Source organism: Meles meles, chromosome 19, assembly GCF_922984935.1.
Source record: "Meles meles chromosome 19, mMelMel3.1 paternal haplotype, whole genome shotgun sequence".
In the NCBI taxonomy this organism is placed as follows: Eukaryota; Metazoa; Chordata; class Mammalia; order Carnivora; family Mustelidae; genus Meles; species Meles meles.
Genome location: NC_060084.1, coordinates 46,335,218 through 46,355,179, shown reverse-complemented (window position 1 = coordinate 46,355,179; position 19,962 = coordinate 46,335,218). Strand labels below are relative to the sequence as shown.

The following is a 19,962-nucleotide window of genomic DNA, read 5'->3' as shown; positions in this document are numbered from 1 at the left end:
CAGACAGACAGGTCTCCTTACCAGTAAGAGGGAGCGGGAGAATCAGGTTTGCAGCTCTGAGGTAAACTTTTATTTCTTTCTTGGCTGACAGGACTCTTCACGCCCGTGCTCCCCCCTGCACCTTTTCTCCTGCCCACGCAGCGGCGGCCTAGTCCGCAAGGTGCCACAGCTGTAGGGGCTGGGGAGTCACTTCACATTCCAGGCTGGGGGAGTGGGGGGCTTGGGGATACTGTCCCCCCAACAAACCTTTGCCAGTAAGAGACCGTGACATCCCCAACCCTCGATCCTGCATCCTGGTGGGATCCTGGTGGGAGGTGGCAATGCCTCCTTCCAACTCTCCAGGTCCGAGAGGAGCACAGCCAGACAGGGTGAGCCACAGGGCCCCAGCTCCAGCGACGGCAGCTCCCAATACTGGCTCCAGCCCCAGTCACAAGCCCAGCCCCCGTCCCAGGGCAGCAGACGTCTCTCTTCCTCCTTGGTCCTCAGCGTCAGAGGGAGCCCTCCACACCAGGCAGGACAGAGGCAAAGCTGGAAGCAGCAGCGCTGGCGTAAAGGGCGCAGGCACCGAGGGTGGTGGGCTGCTGGGCCGGCAGCACGGGGCCGAAGGCTCTCCCGAAGTCAGGGCAAGCTGTCTGTCCATGCAGCTCTGGGGCTGGCCACTAGGTGGGCGTGGTTGGCTGTGACACAGGTACTTGGACACCTTTCTGTCCAGATGCTAGGGGTGAGATGAGAGGAGACAGGAGTCATCAGGAAAGGGACTCAGAGGCCAAGAAAAACACGGGAAGATGGAGGAGAGGACCGCATGCTAGGGGTGCCAAGAGAGAGGGCTGTCTAGGAAAGAGGATAGAGGGGAGAAAAAAGGAGTCGCAAAATTTAGGAAGAAGCTGAGGTGGTAAGGGGACTTGAGGCCTTGTGACATACATGGAAGAGGAAGGGCTCGAGAGAGGGGATACCATCTGGGAAGCAGGTACCTAGCTGATACTTGTCTTTGGCTGCTGCCCGCTCCTTAGCATCAAAATACCAGACAGTGATGGCGTACCTGGGGACCAGAGCAGCCCCGAAGGGCAGTTAGTGACACTTGTCTTCGATTCCAGCCACCATATCCACAGTGACACCACAGTTCACCCTTCTGAGCCTGGTTCTGTCCCACCTAGGCCCCTCTCAGCGCTTCACTTCCTAGCCACTCCTGGGGTCGGACAAGACTTTGCTGGCAGAGAGCAGGAGACGTGAGCTCGTCCTCCCAAATACCGATCATACCTGGTGGCATAGGCTGGTTTCACCTCGTGAGGGTTCCGCCGATCAGACCAGAAAATGAGCAACCGATCGAAGAGGGGCTCGATGTTGGCAACCACAGGCCGGCCCTCAGGGAAGATCTGCAGCAGGCCGCCATGCACCTGAGGGCAGGCCAGAGGATGAGGCAAGAGCTGGCGGGGCCGGCCCTCAGCCGCTGCCTTGCACCCCCTGCCCCCTGGAGCCTGCGCTCTGGCGGCCACACGCATCATCGTTCCCTCCCACCACTCAGGCTCCCCAGTGATAACAGCCAGAGTCTGCATCACCATGGAGGCGGGCAGGAAGCTCCTGGAGACAGGAAATGGGATGGGGGGGGCTGCCCCCACCAGGTCAGCTGGAGGCAAGGAGGTGCCCTTGCCCAGGAAGAGGGAGCCAGCCAGTAGGCCACACTGCACTGCCCCCCTGTGGGCCCGGAAGAGGAACCAGAGAATGCCAGAAGCGCAAAATGGAGTGGATGCAGCCACCTCATCCTCCCTCCCACCCCAACCCTCACCCCCTCATCCCCTACCTTGACGTCCCAGTTCTGATTCAGGTAATAGATACAGGTGATGCAGCGCCCGTCGCCGTGGGGATTGTCGACATGCCTCACGTACCCCAGTCCGTTGCCTGGGTAACACGCCACCATGGCCTGGCAGAGACAGACAGGTGGGGGCTTACGGGGCGAGACAGGGATATCTGGGGAGGCAGCCGTTACCTCCTCTTTCTCACCCCTCCCAACCCCTCGTCTCTCCCCAGACTCCTCCAAGGACTCCCGCCCAGACTTCCTTCTTTGTCAGCCAAGGAACCATCTACCAGAAACCTTAGCTCTTAGGGTGTGATAACCCCCTCCCCACACACATAGCCAGAGCCTGGCACCCAGACGGCGCTCAATGAGTAACTGAGGGTTTGACTTTTTAAAGATAACCTGACTCCCTGCCCCCACCAGATCTTTCAGAATAAAACCAATTTCCATGTTTCTGGTATGGAGGGATGTGGCCTCACAGCCCTGCACCAAGGGTTCTTGACCTTGGCTTCAGCATGGAATCACCTGGGATGCTGATGCCCAGGCCCATCTCAGCGGTTCGGAAATACCTGGTCTAAGGTGGAGCCTGGAATTTTTAAAGTTTCCCCAAATAACCGTAACGTTGAGAACAGCAATGCTGAGAACTGCTGCCCCGACTACAAAAAACCCCCCACTAGATAAACAGTGTTTCCTACACATATGAACAAGTACCAAAACCCCCATTGTAACTAGAACCTGAGCTCAAGGACAACCTGCTGGGTAGCCCCTGACAGTCCGATGACCTGAATGAGCCTCAACGGCCTCACCCGTTCAACAAACTAATGAACGCCGCCTCCGCTTACAGACCTGGCGATTCCTGACCCCCCCAGACCGTGGCTTGTGTGTGTATAGGTCTAGCCACAGGTTCTGACCTCCTCTCCCTGGTGACTGTCATCCCCTTTCACCACGTGGGGGCCTCGGCTGTTTCTCATCAGGGAGCCACCAGAAAAGTAGATGTGGAAGGAGGGAAAGGGCCCACGAGCTCCTTCAGACCTAGCTCCCATGTTCAAGGCCCAGTGCTGCCACGCCAGTAGTAACATGGGCATTGGGTGGGAGACTACACTTCCTGTCTCAGGTTCCACATCCGTGAAATGGAGCTGATAAAATACTTCACAGGCAGTTGTGGGAATTCAGTAAGACAAATGTTTGGGAGGGCACCAAGCTCCGTGCCTGTCACATGATGGAAAGTCAAAGGACAAGCTGAAATGACATTTAAAAGAAGAGTCCCCGTCCTACCCTCAGCTACTCAGGAGGGCTGTATAAGGCAAACAGGGGAGTACTGGCATGCAGACTCTCCAGCTTGTGAACCATTCTGTCTTGACACCTTGGCCCGCACTTATTCCAGGCTCGAAACTGCCACCTGCTGCTCCCCACTAAGGCTCAGCTAAACCTGTGGGCCGCAGCCCCGATAAACAGCCCTAGGGTAAACATTCCTGATCAAAAAGATGGGCATCTGCTGCCCAAACAGGAGGCTGGCCTAGCACTCCCAGGCAGGCCAGGCTGACTCAATCCTCAGCCTTCTTCCAACACGGTACTCCCAAGGCTCTCCCCAGCCGAGCAGTCCACAGCTCTGCATTAAACGTGTGTGGACCCAAAGCACCACAGCACCCGCCCTGGGAAGAAGGCCAGGAGGCCTGCAGCTGGGTAAGGCCACCCAGCAGTAGAGAGCCATGCTTCTCCCTCGAGGCACTGGGGCAAGACCTTGGCCCCCACAACCCCCGGGTTCAGGAGAACCTTCTCTATATTGTTCACTCCCTGCAAATGGGTCAGTGCCCTGAGCAACCACCTCACTGGGAGAGAAGAAAGCGGCCATGCCCAGGGGGCCTGCAGTGACTCCCTGCCCTCCCCAGAGAGAATCCAAGCAGAGACTGCTGGGTCTGCACAAGGGTGGGGACGGGTCCAGGGCTGCGGCCTCTTGCCCACAGTCCACCTCCACACAGTGGCCAGAGACACTTTCCTCCAGCTCTTCACTGCTCAGTCCCTTCAAGAACCCCCACCACGTCCCACAGCCTCAGCCTCCAAGGCCACCAATCTCTGCTACCACTGCCTTTACTGCTATAGCCTCTCAGGCCTCCTAACTGCTCTCTGACCAGGCCACGCTCATCCACGAGGCCTCTACCCCTGCCTAGGACACACCTCCCCTGGTGCTCCTTGTTATTCACATCTCAGATCAAAGGGCACCTTGAGTACTTCAGCTGAAGGCATCTCTGCTGCTTTTTCCATATTCTACCCCTCCCTCCAGATGTGAGATCAGTTCCGATGCTTGTTTACCTACTACTGGCCCAACAGGCAGTCCCGTGGAAGCCCCAGGGGCCAGGCATGTCTCCCTAGTGCCCAGGCAGGAGCTGCTTACAGAAAGCACTCTGGGTCTCGAGGCTTCCACTGCGTCCTGCCCTGCACACCCTCACCCAGGGTTTCCCACCGTGCAGGCAGGGACAGTGTCTGTATTCTGGTGTGGAAGGGGAGTCATGCATGAAGCCTAGGCAGAGAAACAGGCCCTTCAAACTCCCACCAACCCTCCACATACACACCTTGCTGGGGAAGGCGGGGTATCCTCTGGCCCTAGAGAAGCACCTATTTCCTGCCCCCACAAGGGAAAGGGACAACAAGCAGAATGACATAAAAGCCTGCTCCTCACCCTCCCACCTCAGAGAAGGAGCAGTTAGCATCACAGCCAGGAGACTAAAGAATTAAATGCTATTAGTGACAATGTGCCAAAAGCCCCAACACCCACACCCACACCCAGACACATACACAGTCCAGCAGAAACTGGGGACTGAGCCAATGACAGCAGGCCCCACCTCCAAGCTGCTCTTAAAGGGGCAACCAAGCCAGCCAGGCCCTCCCTGTGGTCCCCTATGATTGTCCTTGATGCCAGTGGAGCCAACTCTCTCCCACCTGCAGGTCAGCAGAGCAGAGAGACTAGAGACAGCTGGGAGAACAGAACATAGGAGCTCCATTCCGGAGTGACCAACAGGCAAGTTGTGGCTGGCTCCAGCCACACTGGTGATGTGTGCCCTGACCACCTCTGTGACCACCCACCTCGGTACCCCACACTCTTATTTCAGAGCCTGAGGAGGGAGTACAGGGGTTGCCTGTTGAAGGTGGGGAAGCCTGGAGCAGGTGTCTCATGGCTTTGGTGGGGGTGTCTAAGAGGAACTCCAGTGACCCGGTTGGCTCCCCCACCCGTCTCAGTCTAGCCAGGTTTGTTCTTACCTCCCAGGACAACAGAAGTCACCCAGAGCTAAAATAGTCCCAACCCACTCCCCCAGTACCAAGGGGGAAAACAACTGCTCAATCTACTTTGCCCTCCCCTCCTAAAACTGCCGAAGGCTAGCTGGGGACTTAACTGATTTTCCTATTGTGTGGATAAGCAAACTAAGGCTGAGGAAAGCATGCTGCCCTGGGCCATTCAGCTCTCCCACTCTCCCCTCACACTCCCTTCTGCGAGGATGCTGAGGATGCGTGACCTGGGGTGAAGATGCTGAGCCCCTTGAGGCCAGGGAGACTCCCTCTTTTCACTCCTGCCTGCACAAGAGCAGAGCCCAGGGAAGGCCTCCTCTGACTCTCCAGCTATCAAGTAACAGGAGGCAGGGAGAAGTAGGACAAGTCCTAGCTGGACAGGGAGGATGCTGGCCTCAGCCCGAGGGAGCCTGGGTCCCTGAGGCAGTTCCAGCTGGAGACAGAAGCTTGTACAGAGGCAGAACCCAAGATGGGATCGGAGGGAGGAAGGAGTAGACATCAGGAGCGCAGCCGCATGCCCCAAGCGAAGCAAACAGCCCTGCCATCAGCCAGTAATCACTGGTGTGCAGAAGGCACTCCCTACGGGGGGGGCCTTGGCCAAATGACACTTGTCCTGGACTCAAGGCCAGAGCCCTCCACCACACAAGAGAATTGTGTCAGAAGGCCAGAAAGCCCCAAAAGACCACTGTCTTGTGGAGAGCTCCTGACCTAGGTTCTCGAACAGGCAGCTAGAGGCTCAAGAGCACTGATGACTGCCCATAAACTAGACAAACGAGCACTTTTCTTAAAAAAGGATCTGTGGGGGCGCCTGGGTGGCTCAGTGGGTTGAGGCCTCTGCCTTCGGCTCAGGTCATGGTCCCAGGGTCCTGGGATCGAGCCCCGCATCGGGCTCTCTGCTCCACGGGGAGCCTGCTTCCTCCTCTCTCTCTGCCTGCCTCTCTGCCTAGCTGTGATTTCTCTCTATCAAATAAATAAAATAAAATAAAAAATTAAAAAAGAAAAAAAAAGGATCTGTGGTCTCAGCAAATGCTCTAAAAGGCCCAGGTGTCCCCCCCCCAAGAAAATTGGTAACAACTACTGTAAAGCAAGAAAAAAAGAAATCAAGAAGAGATACGAAACAGAGAATCAAAGAACAGGTCAGAATGGACAAAAACACAGTGATGGACAGACAGGAAGGATACAGGACAGGCATCAGAATGGGGAAGCGTACGAAAGATGAAGGACAGTACACCCCCACCCCCAGGGCAGCACACAGGCACCCAGGAAGCTGTCCAGGCCACGGATGTCACAGTATGGCACAGGGCACAAAGCGGTCCAGCCCCAAGCCCGTGGGCAGCACCTCCCCCCTCAGCCTGGCACGGGTCTCACCACTGCCACCCTCCCCACTGTGTCTCCTGCTTCTCCTGCCTGGGAGACCAAATGGACAGACCAGAGACAGGCCACTGAAAGGAGAGGCGAGACAGGGATAGATGAAAAGAAAAGCAAATGGGGAAAGAGAAAGCGCACAGACCCCCAAAGTGCCCATCCGTAATGGAGAGCCCAAACCCAACTCTAGCACCGACACTCACTCCACCGGGGCTGCCTGCATCTTTCTGTGACCCCAGACGCCTACCTCCAAGGGCACTGATACTCAAGAGCACCAGGTACCCCGAAGGCAGGCGCCGGGGGGCCCCTCCACTCAAGGCCCTTGCGGCCTTACCTTGGTGCGCCCGTTGATGACATAGCCACCCAGGCGCCCAGCGCAATGGCGGATCACAGCGTCCACGTGGGCCATGAGGACCCCGATGCTTCGGCAGCCAGGCTCATGGCCTTCCACCCAGGCAATCTGGTCCCCACGAATGCTGCGTGGCGGGATAGCCCGCTGGCTCACCAGCTGCCCGTCGCGCAGGCGCCCACTCCGCTTCAGGGCCTCCACCTCAGCCAGCACGCAGCCACCCAGTGCTGCCCCCAGGAAGCTGTCCTTGACACAGATGCCGTAGTACCGCATGCAGGGCACGATATAGTCCAGGGCCAGGCGCTCAGGCGCGGTGGGCAGCACCTCCTCCCTCGGCCCCGTGCTGGCCTCGCTGTTGCCACTGCTGCAGCCCAAGCTGCCCTCCCCTTCAGCCTCCGCCTCCTGGTTCTCCTGCCTGGCCCAGGACCGCTTGCTGGGTGCTGGGGCATCCCCACCATCCTCTGCCCACTTCCGTTTGGGGGCCTCGGGCCGGGCCCCCTGGGCTGCCAGTCGCTGGCACCCCTTGGTGACCAGTGCTGCAGCTCCCTCACTCTGCAGCGGGCGCAGCTCACCACCATCTTGCCCGCCGAAGCCCTCCCGCAGAGGGCTAGCTGTCGTGGAGGTGGCTGTGGCCCTGGGGGTCCCACTCCCCGCCGAGGCCTCACCAGGTGCTCCTGGACGGTGGTAGGAAGGTAGCAGGGGACAGGGCAGGTAACTCTCCACCCCCATCCTGGCCCGACCAGGCTCCAAGGGCTCTGACACAGAACCCGGCAACTGAGGGAGAGCCTGACTCAGGGGCTGCGGCTGGCACGGGCTGTCCATGGCAGCAGCGTCTTCATCCCCCGGGCATGGAGGGCACGGCCCGGGCCCATGGTGCCACCCTCCTCCGCCTCTGCCTCCTCCACTTGATGCAGCCCGGGGCCGGGATGGCTGAGCCTGGCGTAGGGCAGGGTGAGGCAGGGCAGGCAGCAGAGGCTCTTCTCGTGCCCTGGGGGTGCTCGCTGGTCCCCAAGTCCTTTGCTGCCCCTAGGGGCTTGGGAAAGGACCCGTCAGGGTGGCTGAAGGGGGAGAGAGGAAAAAAAGGGAATGTGAGAAGAGCCAGAGGCACTCCGAGTGAGGTGGGATGAGGGGCAGCAGGGCAATAGGGAGGAAGACAGACTTGGCTACACAGTCCCCCAAAACCTGAGGCCACGTTGGGGAGATCATGGGAACTGTGGGGGGTGGTGCAATCAAGGAGAGAAGAGGCAGTGAGGGAAGCAGCCGTAGGAGTGAAGCTGGGGAGATGACCCAAACACACAGAAGCGTGGTGGGGGCTGCGGGAGGGCATCCTCAGACAGACACACAGCAAACAGAAAGGACGCAGGAGAACTGAAGTAGGAAAGGAATGCCGGAGCAGTGGGGAGCGGGAGATCTGCGTGGGGATTCGAGACACACGGCGGGAACGGGGTGCTCCACAGAAAGAGCAAACCGGGGAGCCCAGGGACAAAGAGAATGGGGGGCCCAGAGACGGAAACGCCGACCGAGAAGCTGGGAGGGCGGGCCTGAGACAGCCGGACAGAACGGGGCGGAAGGGTCAACCTAAGCCCAACCGGAGGAAGCCTGCCGGCGGCTGACACATACCCAGACGGAAGGGAGGGCCTAAGACAGACAGACAGACAGACGGAAGGCAGCCGCGGGAGGAGGGTCCACGGCGACGGGGGGAAGGGCGGGTGAGGGTTCACGCACTCGGGGACAGGACGGGAGAGGCGGCCCCTCCCAAGCCCCTTTGGTGCGGGCCTCCCCGCTCGGGGCGCTGTAGGCTACGGAGACCGGGCCTAAGGACCGCTCGCACCCAGCGCCCCCTTGCTCCCCTCCCCCTCCGCTGGCGCCCGCTCCCCGCCCCCACTCCCCCCAACGGCCGGCACTCAACGTGCCCGGCGCGTTCCCTCCCCCACGCCCTACCCCCACCCTTCCCTTCCCGGGGTCGCCGCCTTCGGCCACGCAGGCCGGCGCGCGCCCCCATATTCCGCCTGGCTCGCGCCGGCGCCCCGGCTCGAGCGCCTTCTTCGCCTCTTTCCTCCCCTAGCTCTCCTCACCGAGCTTTTTCCTCCGGCCTCGCCGCCGTCGTTTGTGCCAGCCGCCCAGCGCCGCACAGCGCGCCATACCCCGCCCCCACCTCCCGCGACGCTCCGCCCCCGCCTCGCCCGGTGGGCACGTGACCGCGCCCGCGGAGGAGACCGTGCGTGCGCAGGCGCGAGCCGCGCGGGGCGGAGCAACGAAGTTCAGAACAGCCCCCGCACCTCGAGATAGGGGAAATGGGTCGGTCATTTGCATACTGCACTCCGCCCCTTATGGGCGAGGGGAAGAAGGCTGTTAGAAAGGGCTGGATCCGGGGTAGTTCAGCGGTTAGGCCAAGCGACGTGGGAGGGACATGCAAATAGGGTCATTTGCATAGGTCGGCCCACCCCATCAGAGTCCGGAGCGCAGGAGAATGACGTGTAGCCGGGCCGGACAGTGGCATGCAAATCATGTTACTTACATGGTCAGCCCCTCCTCGCAGCCCCAGAATAGAGCTGTGATAGGCAAATGTCTGCGCAGTTAGTTTAAAAATGTATGTAAATACCCACATTAGTAAGTAATTTACGTAAATACTTTCTATAACGGAAGGAAAAAAGTGCGGAACATCCCTGACAGAGGAAGAGACTGAAGGGGATGCCACAGTATGACCCGTTCCACCCTGTCCTTTCGGGTAAAATTGTGGGAATCTGAATAAAGCAACCTAGGAAAGCTACGCCCGGTAAGCAGAGAAGACTTTTGTCTAACAGCCTCGGGTCTAAGAACATTTTGGGCGACCCAGCCTGGAAGGACTATGCAGATGAGGGTATTTAAATGCCGCGCTCCCTCCACCTCGGCCAGGTTGGCGGGGGTGGGGCGGAGGGTCAGGGGCTCAGGCCTACCCTGTGGGTGGGCTAGTGCGGACTTGGGGATGGAAGAGAAGTTGGGGATGTTCTGAAGGGACTGCTCCTGTCCCTTGCAGGGGACTTGGGACTATCAGTTCACCAGGACACAAAGAGATAGACATTGGTCTGAAGTATGCACAAGTCAGGGTTGCACAAAGGCCTACCCTACTCGGGGTTCATGGTCACACACAGCTGTATCAAGGGTGCCAAATTCACACAAGACAAACACAGACCTCAAGGCATTAACGCACAGTCACACGCAACAATCAGACACAGTCTAGGGCCTTCCAGCATCAAACATGCATGGAGATCACCTAGAGGCCTGAATTTCCCTTCCCTGGCCTTGGTCCCAAACAATGCCAGCCTCATGGATACAGTCACCAAAGGCACAAAGTAGTCATGAGCAATGGTGTCACACACATGATCAGCACATATGCCTACAGACGCTGTCACACACGCATCACAGGACACCAGTGCTACATAGGTGGGCCTCCAGCATGCCTTAGCACAACACAGGCAGTTACAGATTCCCTCCACAGCAGCACCTGAGTCACAGTGTCCCCCCGACGCCACATCCAATCCAGAAACATGACCCCACACACCATGACATGTGGTTCTTCCATCAGGGACCTCTTCTGTCTCCCCTCCCTCCCCATCACCCCAAAATAAGAGAGGCCAAGACACAGGTGTAAACAATGCTTTATGGGGGTGGTGGGGACTGGACAGACCTCCAGGCAATAAATAACACGTACTCGCAATGGCGGGGAGCTGGGGCCAAATGCCCTGGTCTCAGGCTTTGGGAACTCTTCGAGTATGGTTAGGGGTCCTGGGGGGACGGGGATTAGCCAAGACAGAGGAAGCAGCAGCAGGTACGGATTCCCCCTTCCCCCATGGCTCAGTCTTGCCCCTCAGCCAGGCCCCACCAGGCCAGGGAAGGGGGACAGGTGGCGGGGCAGCTTCTCTGGGGCCAGGACAGGTGAGGGGCTTGGCCTCCCAGGGCCTGGGTCTGGGCCCCGGCCCGAAGGGCAGGGCTGGTCCTGGAGAACGGATGAGCTGAAAAAAAAGTGTGTGGTGAACTAAAGGGACCCTGGGTCTGCCTGGCTAGTGTCTCTGTCTCATTTCTGGGTATCTTCCTGCCTTCCTATCTGTGTCCATCTGTCCATATCTTTCTCTCTTTTCCAGAGTTTCTGCACTGTCCGATTTTGTGTTTCTCATCTGCCGGTAATTTGGGGCTGTCTCTCTGAGGGTACCTGCATCTCCCTATTTGTCTCAGAGGGCTGACCCCTGGAGTCTGCAGAGGGGTATCTCAGTATCTAAATTTCATGCCCCACCCCTGCTTTGTATCTCTGTGTCCCTCTGTGTTCCTGGATTGCCCTGGCTCATTCCAGTGTTTTCCAAACTGAGCGGACACCTCCGGTTAGTGCTTGTTGCTTCAGCTACCGATAGATTACCTGAGAGCTTCTAGAAATCAGGAAAGCACTTCAGAATCTCTGGGGTGAGGCCCAGGCATCAGACTTTTTTTAAGCTCTCCAGGTGATTTCAGTGTGCAGCACTGCATTAGTGGGCTAGGAAATCAGTGTGATGGGCCTTGGCCAATGTTTCAATGAAACAGAATACAATAGAAGATACCAGAGGGGCATCATATATAATACTGACTATTTGGTCCCTAGAGACACCAAGCAGTGGTGGGTGTCAGAGGCTGGGGGGAATGGGGAGTGACTGCTTAATGAGTACGGGGTTTCCTTAGGGCAACGAAAATGTTTTGGGATGTTTTCATGGCTAATGTATGAATTTCACCTCGACTGAAAACAAAAACAAAAACATTAGTGCTAGAAAAACATGTTTCAGCTTTGATGTGTGTGGAACTGTATCAGATCAAGACGTCTAAAATGTATTTTCTCCTGCAGAGTGCAGTCAACAACGTTTGAAAAAGCACGATCTTATTACATTTGATTCACTGAGAGCAAACCCTGAAACGGACGCCATACTGAGCCCTCAGGTGAAGAACACACACCCATCCATTCCTACAAAGCCCCAGCTCTTTCAAATAAACAGCCCTCATTTCTCAAGTCTTTAGTAAGCATCAGGCCCTGTGCTAAGGACCTACATGAATTGATGTAATTAATCTTCTCAACACCCAGAGGAGGTAGGTACTATTATTAGCGCCATTTTACAGGTGAGAAAATGGAGAACCCAGAGTGTCTAAATAATTTGCCCAGGGCACGTGAGTAGCTCAGTGGGTTAAGCGGCTGCCTTCGGCTCAGGTCATGATCCCTGGGTCCTGGGATTAAACCTCGCATCAGGCTCCCTGCCTGATGAGGCAGCCTGCTTCTCCCTCTCCCTCTGCCTGCCGCTCTGCTTACCTGTGCTATCTCTCTGTCAAATAAGTAAATAAAAATCTTTAAATTTAAAAAAAAATACATAAATAATTTGCCCAGAGTCGTGAAGATAGGAAGTGACAGAGTCAGAGTTGAAACCCAGGCACCCGGGTCTGGGATCTCTCACCTGTCACCTCCTTCCCTTTTCAGATGGGGAAGACAAACACAATAATGATTGAGTGTTCAGAACTGAATGCTTTAAAAAGTAGGGGGCACCTGTGAGACCAGCCGGCTAGAGGTAGTGACCCCAGGTGGGAAGGTGACAAGGGTCTGGCAAAGACCAGATGACAAGGGGCAGTTGGTGCAAGAAAGGAGGTTGGAGGGGCACCTGGGTGCCTCAGTGGGTTAAAGCCTCTGCCTTCGGCTCAAGTCATGGTCTCAGGGTCCTGGGACCGAGTCCTGCATCGGACTCTCTGCTCAGCGGGGAGCCTGCTTTCTCCTCTCTCCCTGCCTGCCTCTCTGACTACTTGTAATCTCTGTCTATAAAATAAATAAATAAAATCTTTAAAAAAAAGAAAAGAGGGCGCCTGGGTGGCTCAGTGGGTTAAGCCGCTGCCTTCGGCTCAGGTCATGATCTCAGGTCCTGGGATCGAGTCCCGCATCGGGCTCTCTGCTCAGCAGGGAGCCTGCTTCCTCCTCTCTCTCTGCCTGCCTCTCTATCTACCTGTGATCTCTCTCTGTCAAATAAATAGATAATTTAAAAAAAAAAATAAAATAAAAAAATTAAAAAAAGAAAAGAAAAGAAAAAAGAAAGGAGCTTGGAGGACAGATACGCCCCAGTGGAGCCACAGCAGATTCAGGGGTGGAAGGAAACAGGGCTGCCCAAAACACTCACCCTTGACTCCTCTCTCTCAAATGCCATATCCATTCATCAGGAAATCATGTTGGCTCTACCTTCCAAGTATATCCAAGGTCTGAGCACTTTTCCCCACAGCCACCCTGGAGCCGCCAATGGCTGGAAGCAGGGGAGGCGGTGGGGGGTGTGGCGGGGGGTTGTGAAGCACAGGGCGAATTGGCAGGACATACACACTCTCGAAGGGGTGGGGATGGGACCTCATCCTGTAGGACCTTGCAAGCCCAGCAAGAAGTGTGGACCAAGCATAGGGGAAGCATGGCTTCCTGGAGGAAGGGAAGGAGGGGGAGGAGGGAAGAGAGGGAAGGAACAGTGTTTCTGACAGAGGGAACAGCATGAACGAAGACCCAGAGAAACGGGAAGAACTTCGGGGTGTCTGCAGCGGCCTGAGCGGTGGGGAGAGGTGTGAGTTGAGGCAGGTGAGGCTGGCGGGGCAAACACCAGGCAACAAGCTTCGGCTCTGTCCCATGGACCCTGGGAGCCATGGGTGGTTTTAAACGGGGGAGGGACAGGATCAGATTTGTGCTTTAGAAAGACCCAGGGGCTACATCAAGAGGGGGCAAGACTACAGAGACCAGGGAGGAAACAAACCTAGCCATGTCTCAGTCCCTCCTCTGCCTGTCCCCCCATCCTGTCCACCACTGTCTCTCAGCTTGACTCTGCAGTGGTCTCTCACTGGTCTCTCAGGAACCACTCCTGCCCACCCCCTCCTCTCCTCTATATGTGGCCAGAGGGATCCTGGGAACACCTGAATCAGGTCCTGTCCCTTCTCTGCTCAGAGCCCTCCCATTGCTCCCATCCAACCCAGGGTACAACCCAGAACCTCCTCATAGACAACAAGGCCCTATCTGATCTGTTTCCCCCCATACCTAACCTCATCTTCTACCTCCCTCCCCCCGCCTCAAACACACACACATACTCTGCTCCAGCCACACTGGCCTCCATGGACTTCCTGATCCAGGCCAGGCATGCCCCTACCTCAGGCCCTTTGCACTGGCTGTTCTCTCTGCCTAGAACACTCATCCTCCAGGGACCCATATGAACCACCACTCCCCTCCCCTGCTCCATTCCCCTCCTTAAGGTCTTTGGTCAAATGTCACCTTTTCAGTGAGGGTTGCCCTCATCATGGAATATCTCCACTGCTCACCTCTCACCCACCCTGACTTTCCCTTTATTTTTCTCCACAGCTCTTATCTTCTTAACTACCATGTCATTTTCTCATGTGTCTTGCTTATTGCCGGTCTCCTCCCAAGAGCATGTTGGCTCCACAGGGGCAGGGACTGTCTGTTTGGCCCACTGCTTGAACAGGACCTGGCACACAGCGGACACTCAATAAATATTTGCTGAATTAGGCGTGGGTGGGTCAGAGATCCCAGGCAGAGAGCTGGTGGCAAGATGGAAAGGACATCCCCAAGGCTAGGATGATGGCTCCTTTCACTCGACTGTTTTTGCCTCTTTCTCACTATCTCTCATGGCCTCTCCTTTTCTGTGTCTCTGTCTCTGTTCAGTATTTCCCCCTGCTGGGACCCTACCCCTGCCGTCCCAGGGCCCCAGGCTCCCACCTGGCTCCGTGCACGTCTCAGCAGCCACATGGCTGAGGGGCGACGGCCTGGGCGCTCCGAGGCTGCCGCAGCTGGCGGAGGGAGGCATCCCCGTACTGAATGCCCGAGCCCATCCTCTCGGGGTCGAGCTCGCCTGGGAGTTGGGGGGCAGGGGAGAGGTCAGAACTGGTCCCCTGGAGACCTCTGGGCCCTGCCTTCCGCTCCCACTCCCACTCTGGGCAGTCACGGGCCTCACCTGAGTCAATCTTGTTCAGGATGGTGCGGGCACACTTCAGGAAAGCCTCTTCCACGTTCTCACCCGTGAGGGCGCTAGTCTCCAGGAACATTAGCTCTGGGGGGCAGGGCCTCAGTCAGTCCCCACCCTCCCCTTGACTCTGACTGGCCACTTCTCATTCTGCTCCTCAAGCATTCCACCTCTGCCTTCACTCCAGGCCCTTGCTCAGGCTGCTGCCCTGCCATGGAGGGCCCCCCTCCCCTGGTGGTTCCGGCCTACATACCTCCTCCTCCAGAAAGTCCTCCCTGACCTCCCAGCATGATCAGGTGCCCTCCTAGCCCCCTGGGCTCCCACAGCCCCCGTGCCTCCTCTATCCCAGCACTGACCTCTCTGGAAAGGGTGTCCTGACTCCCTTCCCCACCCACTGGACCGTGAGCTCACAAGTGCTGGGCCCAGGGTGTCTTTACAGCTATGTTTCCAGCACTGCCTAGGACAGGCCCAGGCCCACCATGGTCCACCCTTGAGCCACATGACAAGGCCTCACAGAGAGTAAGAGCCAGGACTCCAGCCCACATCTTTAGGATGGTAAAAAACCATCCTCCAAACCTGGAGGTTACCAACTGGAGGGACACGGACAGACCCTGAGCTTAGTAGATGTTTGGCCGACACAGAAGTTTTCAAGTGAGTTTGCACTCACACACCTTTGGATGTGGCTGTCGGTCCTGTCCGTGCCCCTAAGGCTACTGCCTACTAACTTGGAGTCCACCCTGTCCTCTCTCCCTTACTCACAAAACAGGCCAGTCTCCCCGGGTTGTCGGAGTGTGCGACCTCCGCATTACGCCAACAGCCTGCACTTGTTGACGGCTGTTGACCCAGGGCCCGCCGCCTTGTCCAGGCAGTGCTGAGGGCTCCCCAGGGACCGATCCCCTAAACCAGCCTGCACTACGCGGGCAGAAACACTGTGATTCCCACTCCTCAGGCAAGGAAAGACAGCTGACATGCGGCAACACTCGAATCTGAACCCAGACCTCTCAATGTCCACACTGCCCTGCTAGGCATAGCCACAGACAGCCGGAAGGCCCATGGGCCCCAGTGGACAGCCCCCGCTTCTCTGCTGAGGCCCCCTCCCCCGCTGGCCCTCCACAGGGTCCTCACCGTTCTCCTGGGCAAAGCGAGAGGCCTCCAGGAAAGTGACCTCGCGCTCTGGGTCCAGGTCTTTCTTGTTGCCACAGAGGATGACCACGATGTTGGGGCTGGCCAACGTGCGGGCGTCCGTCAGCCAAGCGGCCAGCGAGTTGTACGTCTCCCGGCTAAGGAGAAGGGAGAGAGGAGGAAGGGAGGCAGGCACAGGCTGGGGGTCCCGCCCGGCCCCACCCCACCCTCTCTGTGCACCCACCTGGTGATGTCGTACACCAGCAGGGCTCCAGCCGCACCTCGGTAGTAACTCCGCGTCACCGACCTGTGGGGCCAGGGGGACCCAGTCACCCCCGAGGCTGGGGTCTGCCCTGAGATTGCCCCCCTCTGCGGAGAGAGACTGGTGGTTCGGAGACCCCCCTTTACTGCTGGTCCATCCCCCCAAAGCTGGCAGTGGTCTGGTCTCAGCACAATTCCCTTCTCTGCTGCTCTCTTTGTTTCCCTCAATCTCTGCCTCTCTTAGAGGTCTGTCTGTTGCCTCTTGTCGGAGTGTTTTCCTGTCTTTGACTCCCTCTGTGTCTCTTTCTGTATCTCTTCACTGCTCTGTGTCTTTCCATCTCTCTCTTACATGTGTGCCTCTCTCATTCCCGAGGGCTCTCTATCTCTGTCTGTCGCTCTGGCTCTGGTCCTCTCATCCTTGCTCTTGATTTCTCATGTATTCGCTCATTCCTCATTTCCTGCCATCTCCCCTTTGCCCAGCCCTGACCAAGTGCTCTGCAAGGACATCTGCTTGTCCCTCTTCTGCCCCATCTCTGGGAGGCCCTGTTCCCAGGCGGGCCAATGGCCTGCATCTCTGCGTCACCTGGGTCCCCCTCGAACTCGGGCAATCATTCCATAAGCATTAAGCCCAGTGCAAGCCGTATACCCTTGGCCCTCTGTCTGTCTGTCTTGCTCAGCGGATCAACACACCAGTATTAACTTAGCAGCTATTTGGTGCTGGCCTGGGGCCACACCTCTCCATGGACTACTCGACTCCCTCATGTCCCTCCTCTCTCCATTTCTGTTTCTCCAACTCGGGGTTTCCAGGCATCGACCACCTTGTCTGCAGACCTTTCCTGAAGACATACTGTGTGCTGAGCCCTACACAGTTCTCTCCCCTCTGCCACACACATCCATACCTCCATCTCTGTGCCTTCGCTTGTCTCACCTTCCCTGTCTCTGGCTCTGACCTGTTTCTCTGTCTCTTTATCACCCTTACCTTGCTCTTCTTCTGAGTCTCAGTCTTTTTCTGTCCCTTTCTGAGTGTACCTCTTTTCCAGTCTCCCTCTCTTTGGTCTCTCCCTTTCCACCTCTCCCCATCACCCCCACCCTGGGCGCCTCTCCCTGGGCACAAGTCTCCATCCCTCCAGCATATGGGTCGATCAACTGCAGTCTCTCTAGGGTCTGTGGGTCTGTCCCTTCATTATGATTTTTTCTCAACATCATTTTCCCTCGCTATCCCTGTTCCCTCTCCAAGACCCTTGCTCTCTCTGGCTATAGGTATCTGTACTCAAGTCTCTGTCTCTCTCCTCCCGCCTTGTCTGCCCTCTCAATGGCTCTGTGTCAGATCTCCAAGTGACTGCACACACCTCTCTCTCTCTCCCTGTCGTGCTCTCTCATTTTCTCTCCTCTCTCCTCTGCCCCCCTCCCTTGGGAGCCCAGCCCACCTACCGAAACCGTTCCTGGCCAGCTGTGTCCCAAATCTGGAGCTTCACAGTCTTTCCACCCACGTTGACCACCCGAGATCCAAACTCCACGCCGATTGTGTGGTTGGAGTCCTGTTTGACTGGGAGTGGGAGGGAGAGAAGAGGCAATGCAAGGAGTTCAAAAGATTCCCTGTCCTCCCTGGCCTCCTCAGCCTGTACCAAACCATTCTCGTTGCTGGGGTGACTGAGGCTCAAGGAGGATCTAGCAAAGGCGAGGGCCAGGCAGCCAGCACTGGAATTGTACCTAAGGCCAGCCCTGCCCCTGCCCCCGCCATGCCCACGCCCACAGTTCAGTGCTCCCAGGACCACTCCCAGAAACTCACACTTATTCTCAATGAACTGATGAAGGAGACATGATTTGCCAGTTCCTGCACTGCCAATCACCAGGAATTTGAAGAGGAAGTCTGAGCAGATGGAGCCAAGATCAGGGAAACCCATATGGAGAGAATGATACAGGGCAAAAAAATGGAAGCCAAGAGACCATCACAGTTACAAGGGGACAAACACACACACAGCGACAGAATCAACGGTCACAGACAATTCTTACACAGCGCTTACCACGTAACAGGCACAGTTCTAAAGTTCTTCACTACTGCAAGCTCACTTATTCCTCGGAAAAACTCTATGAGGGAGGATACTAAAAAGTATCCCCATCTTCCAGATGAGGAAACTGAGGCCAGAAAGGTTAACTGGCTTCCCCAAGATGTCATAGTTGGGCAGAGGTGGGATTTGAGCCCAGGTCTACTGGCTCCAGAGTTCAAGTTTGGCTATTACCTAGTTAAAGCCTCTTGAAAGCCATCTTATCGAGGACTATAGGCTTGCCCTTGCCCCTCACGACTTCACCTCTCCCCATGCTGGCCTTCAGTCTATTCCCTGAAAATGGCAAGCTGGTTCCCACCTCAGGATCTTTGCACTTGTTCTCTCGGCTTTTCCCTGCTTGTTGAAGGAACGTAGCTCCTTCTTACTCGTACTAGTGCTGTTTCTACCGCACCCTGTCCTCCCTCCTCCTCTTCATCCATCCATCCATCCATCCAGATTTTTCAATTCTCGGTTCCTCCATCCCTCCCTCTGCCCCCACGCTCAAGTTTAAGCCCCGGCCCTTGCCACGAGTCCCTCCCACCACTTAATTCAAGGACATCTCATCCCCAACCCCACAGCAGACCTCTCAAGCCAGAGCAGTCCCAGGGTCCACAGCATCCCCTCGGGGTTCTCCCAGCCCACCATCCTCCAGCCCTGCCATTCATAAAGTCAGCCCCACCCCATCCACTCAGGCTCCGCCCCGACACATTAAGACCTACCCTTTCCCTCAAGGCCTGCGCAGGTCCGTCAAGACTGGTTCCCTCAAATCCCGCCCCAGACCGGTTTAACCCACACACCAGACCCTCAGGCTCCGCCCAAATCGATGGAGCTCAGCCTCGGACCCACTAAACCCCTCCCAGCATCCACTAGGCCCTGCCCCATGCCAGACCCCGCCCCCTGGCACATAAGGCCCCGCCCCACTCCCCAAAGGCCGCATCCTCCCTGGGCCCAGACCCCAAACCCCGACTTCGGCCCACCACCCTCACCGTAGGTCTCGGCCATGACTCGGTCGCGGCCGCTTGGGGCCGCAATATGGCGCCGCGGCCGCGCCTGCTCCTCGGCTGGCAGCCGCTCCACTCCGGCTGCAGCCCCGGCTCCTTCCTACTCCCGGGGCCGGCGCCGCCACTTCCGCCTCCACCTCCTTACGGCGCGACCCGCTAGGGCTGCGGGATACCAGGCCACGCTTCCCAGAGGCAGGGATTGGTGAGCTCGACGGCCGGCAGGCGGGACAAAAGGCGAGGATTGACGGCGCGAGAAGGGAGGGGCCAAAGGGGGAGGGACCAAGGCGAGCGATTGGCGGAGCTAGTGGGAAGGGACCGTACAGAGATGCTTTGCCGAGCTGAGAAACGGATTTGGTCAGGAGTACGGGTGCAGAGTCGAGACTCCGGATTGGGTAGGAGTGGGCTTGGGGGCGGGGACATAGCTGCAAAGAAGGGAGCGTGGACAGCATCGACAGAAAGACCCTGAAGAGCAGCAGATTTTGAGCTGGCGAGCGCTCTTTCTGACCTCAAAGGCAAGAAAGAGGAAAACTCGGGGGTGGGGAGGATACGCGCAGGCTAACCTCCCATCTCCCTTTGCAGATGCCTGTATTCTGTGATATGTGTCTTCCTTATGGTCCAATTGGCTCATTCCCAGTAGTCCAACTCCCTCCCGTTGGTCTAGAGAGGACACTACGACCCGCAACCGAGCCGTTTAGGTTATTCTGCCTTCGCATTTGCTTGTGTGTGATATTTAAGCTTAGGAACCCACCTCCAGTACCCAGCATGGAGC

The 19,962-nt window shown here is 57.2% G+C and overlaps 2 protein-coding genes across 8 annotated transcripts; both read right to left on the bottom strand.

The window, feature by feature from the left end:
• Positions 1–27: 27 nt before the first annotated feature.
• EGLN2 (egl-9 family hypoxia inducible factor 2) lies at positions 28–8,959 on the bottom strand. Of its 4 annotated transcripts, none has more exons than XM_045987986.1 (6): positions 8,864–8,959; positions 6,774–7,846; positions 1,799–1,918; positions 1,258–1,394; positions 972–1,039; positions 29–715 (listed from the first exon to the last, which is right to left on the bottom strand). In XM_045987986.1, the coding sequence occupies exons 2-6, from the start codon at positions 7,608–7,610 to the stop codon at positions 660–662; spliced, it is 1,218 nt and encodes a 405-aa protein (XP_045843942.1). In that variant the 5' UTR covers positions 7,611–7,846; positions 8,864–8,959; the 3' UTR covers positions 29–659. The 4 variants fall into 4 exon arrangements, with proteins under 4 accessions (XP_045843943.1, XP_045843942.1, XP_045843944.1 ...); XM_045987988.1 differs by lacking the exon at positions 8,864–8,959 and adding an exon at positions 8,409–8,690 and having other exon boundaries at positions 6,945–7,846; XM_045987985.1 differs by lacking the exon at positions 8,864–8,959 and adding an exon at positions 8,409–8,687.
• A 1,451-nt stretch (positions 8,960–10,410) lies between these two features.
• Positions 10,411–19,333, bottom strand: RAB4B (RAB4B, member RAS oncogene family). Of its 4 annotated transcripts, none has more exons than XM_045989002.1 (8): positions 19,179–19,333; positions 17,937–18,017; positions 17,579–17,693; positions 16,131–16,193; positions 15,890–16,044; positions 14,756–14,851; positions 14,521–14,653; positions 10,411–10,780 (listed from the first exon to the last, which is right to left on the bottom strand). In XM_045989002.1, exons 1-7 carry the CDS (start codon positions 19,192–19,194, stop codon positions 14,538–14,540), a joined length of 642 nt encoding a protein of 213 aa, XP_045844958.1. In that variant the 5' UTR covers positions 19,195–19,333; the 3' UTR covers positions 10,411–10,780; positions 14,521–14,537. The 4 variants fall into 4 exon arrangements, with proteins under 4 accessions (XP_045844958.1, XP_045844955.1, XP_045844959.1 ...); XM_045988999.1 differs by lacking the exon at positions 19,179–19,333 and adding an exon at positions 18,776–19,131; XM_045989001.1 differs by lacking the exons at positions 10,411–10,780; positions 19,179–19,333 and adding exons at positions 12,825–13,432; positions 18,776–19,137.
• Between the last annotated feature and the right edge of the window lie 629 nt (positions 19,334–19,962).

Bases quoted from the DNA above. Each gene is read 5' to 3' on its own strand.
- EGLN2 (XM_045987986.1), bottom strand. From the start codon at position 7,610: ATGGACAGCCCGTGCCAGCCGCAGCCCCTGAGTCAGGCTCTCCCTCAG. The intron at 1,919-6,773 runs GTAAGGCCGCAA...TGTCTCTGCCAG, and splicing joins TCATCAACGGGCGCACCAAG to GCCATGGTGGCGTGTTACCC. The intron at 1,040-1,257 runs GTATGATCGGTA...TCTGGTCCCCAG, and splicing joins AAACCAGCCTATGCCACCAG to GTACGCCATCACTGTCTGGT.
- RAB4B (XM_045989001.1), bottom strand. From the start codon at position 18,857: ATGAATGGCAGGGCTGGAGGATGGTGGGCTGGGAGAACCCCGAGGGGA. The intron at 17,694-17,936 runs GTGAGTTTCTGG...TCCCACTCCCAG, and splicing joins TCAGTTCATTGAGAATAAGT to TCAAACAGGACTCCAACCAC. The intron at 16,045-16,130 runs GTGGGTGCACAG...CCTTCTCCTTAG, and splicing joins CTGGTGTACGACATCACCAG to CCGGGAGACGTACAACTCGC.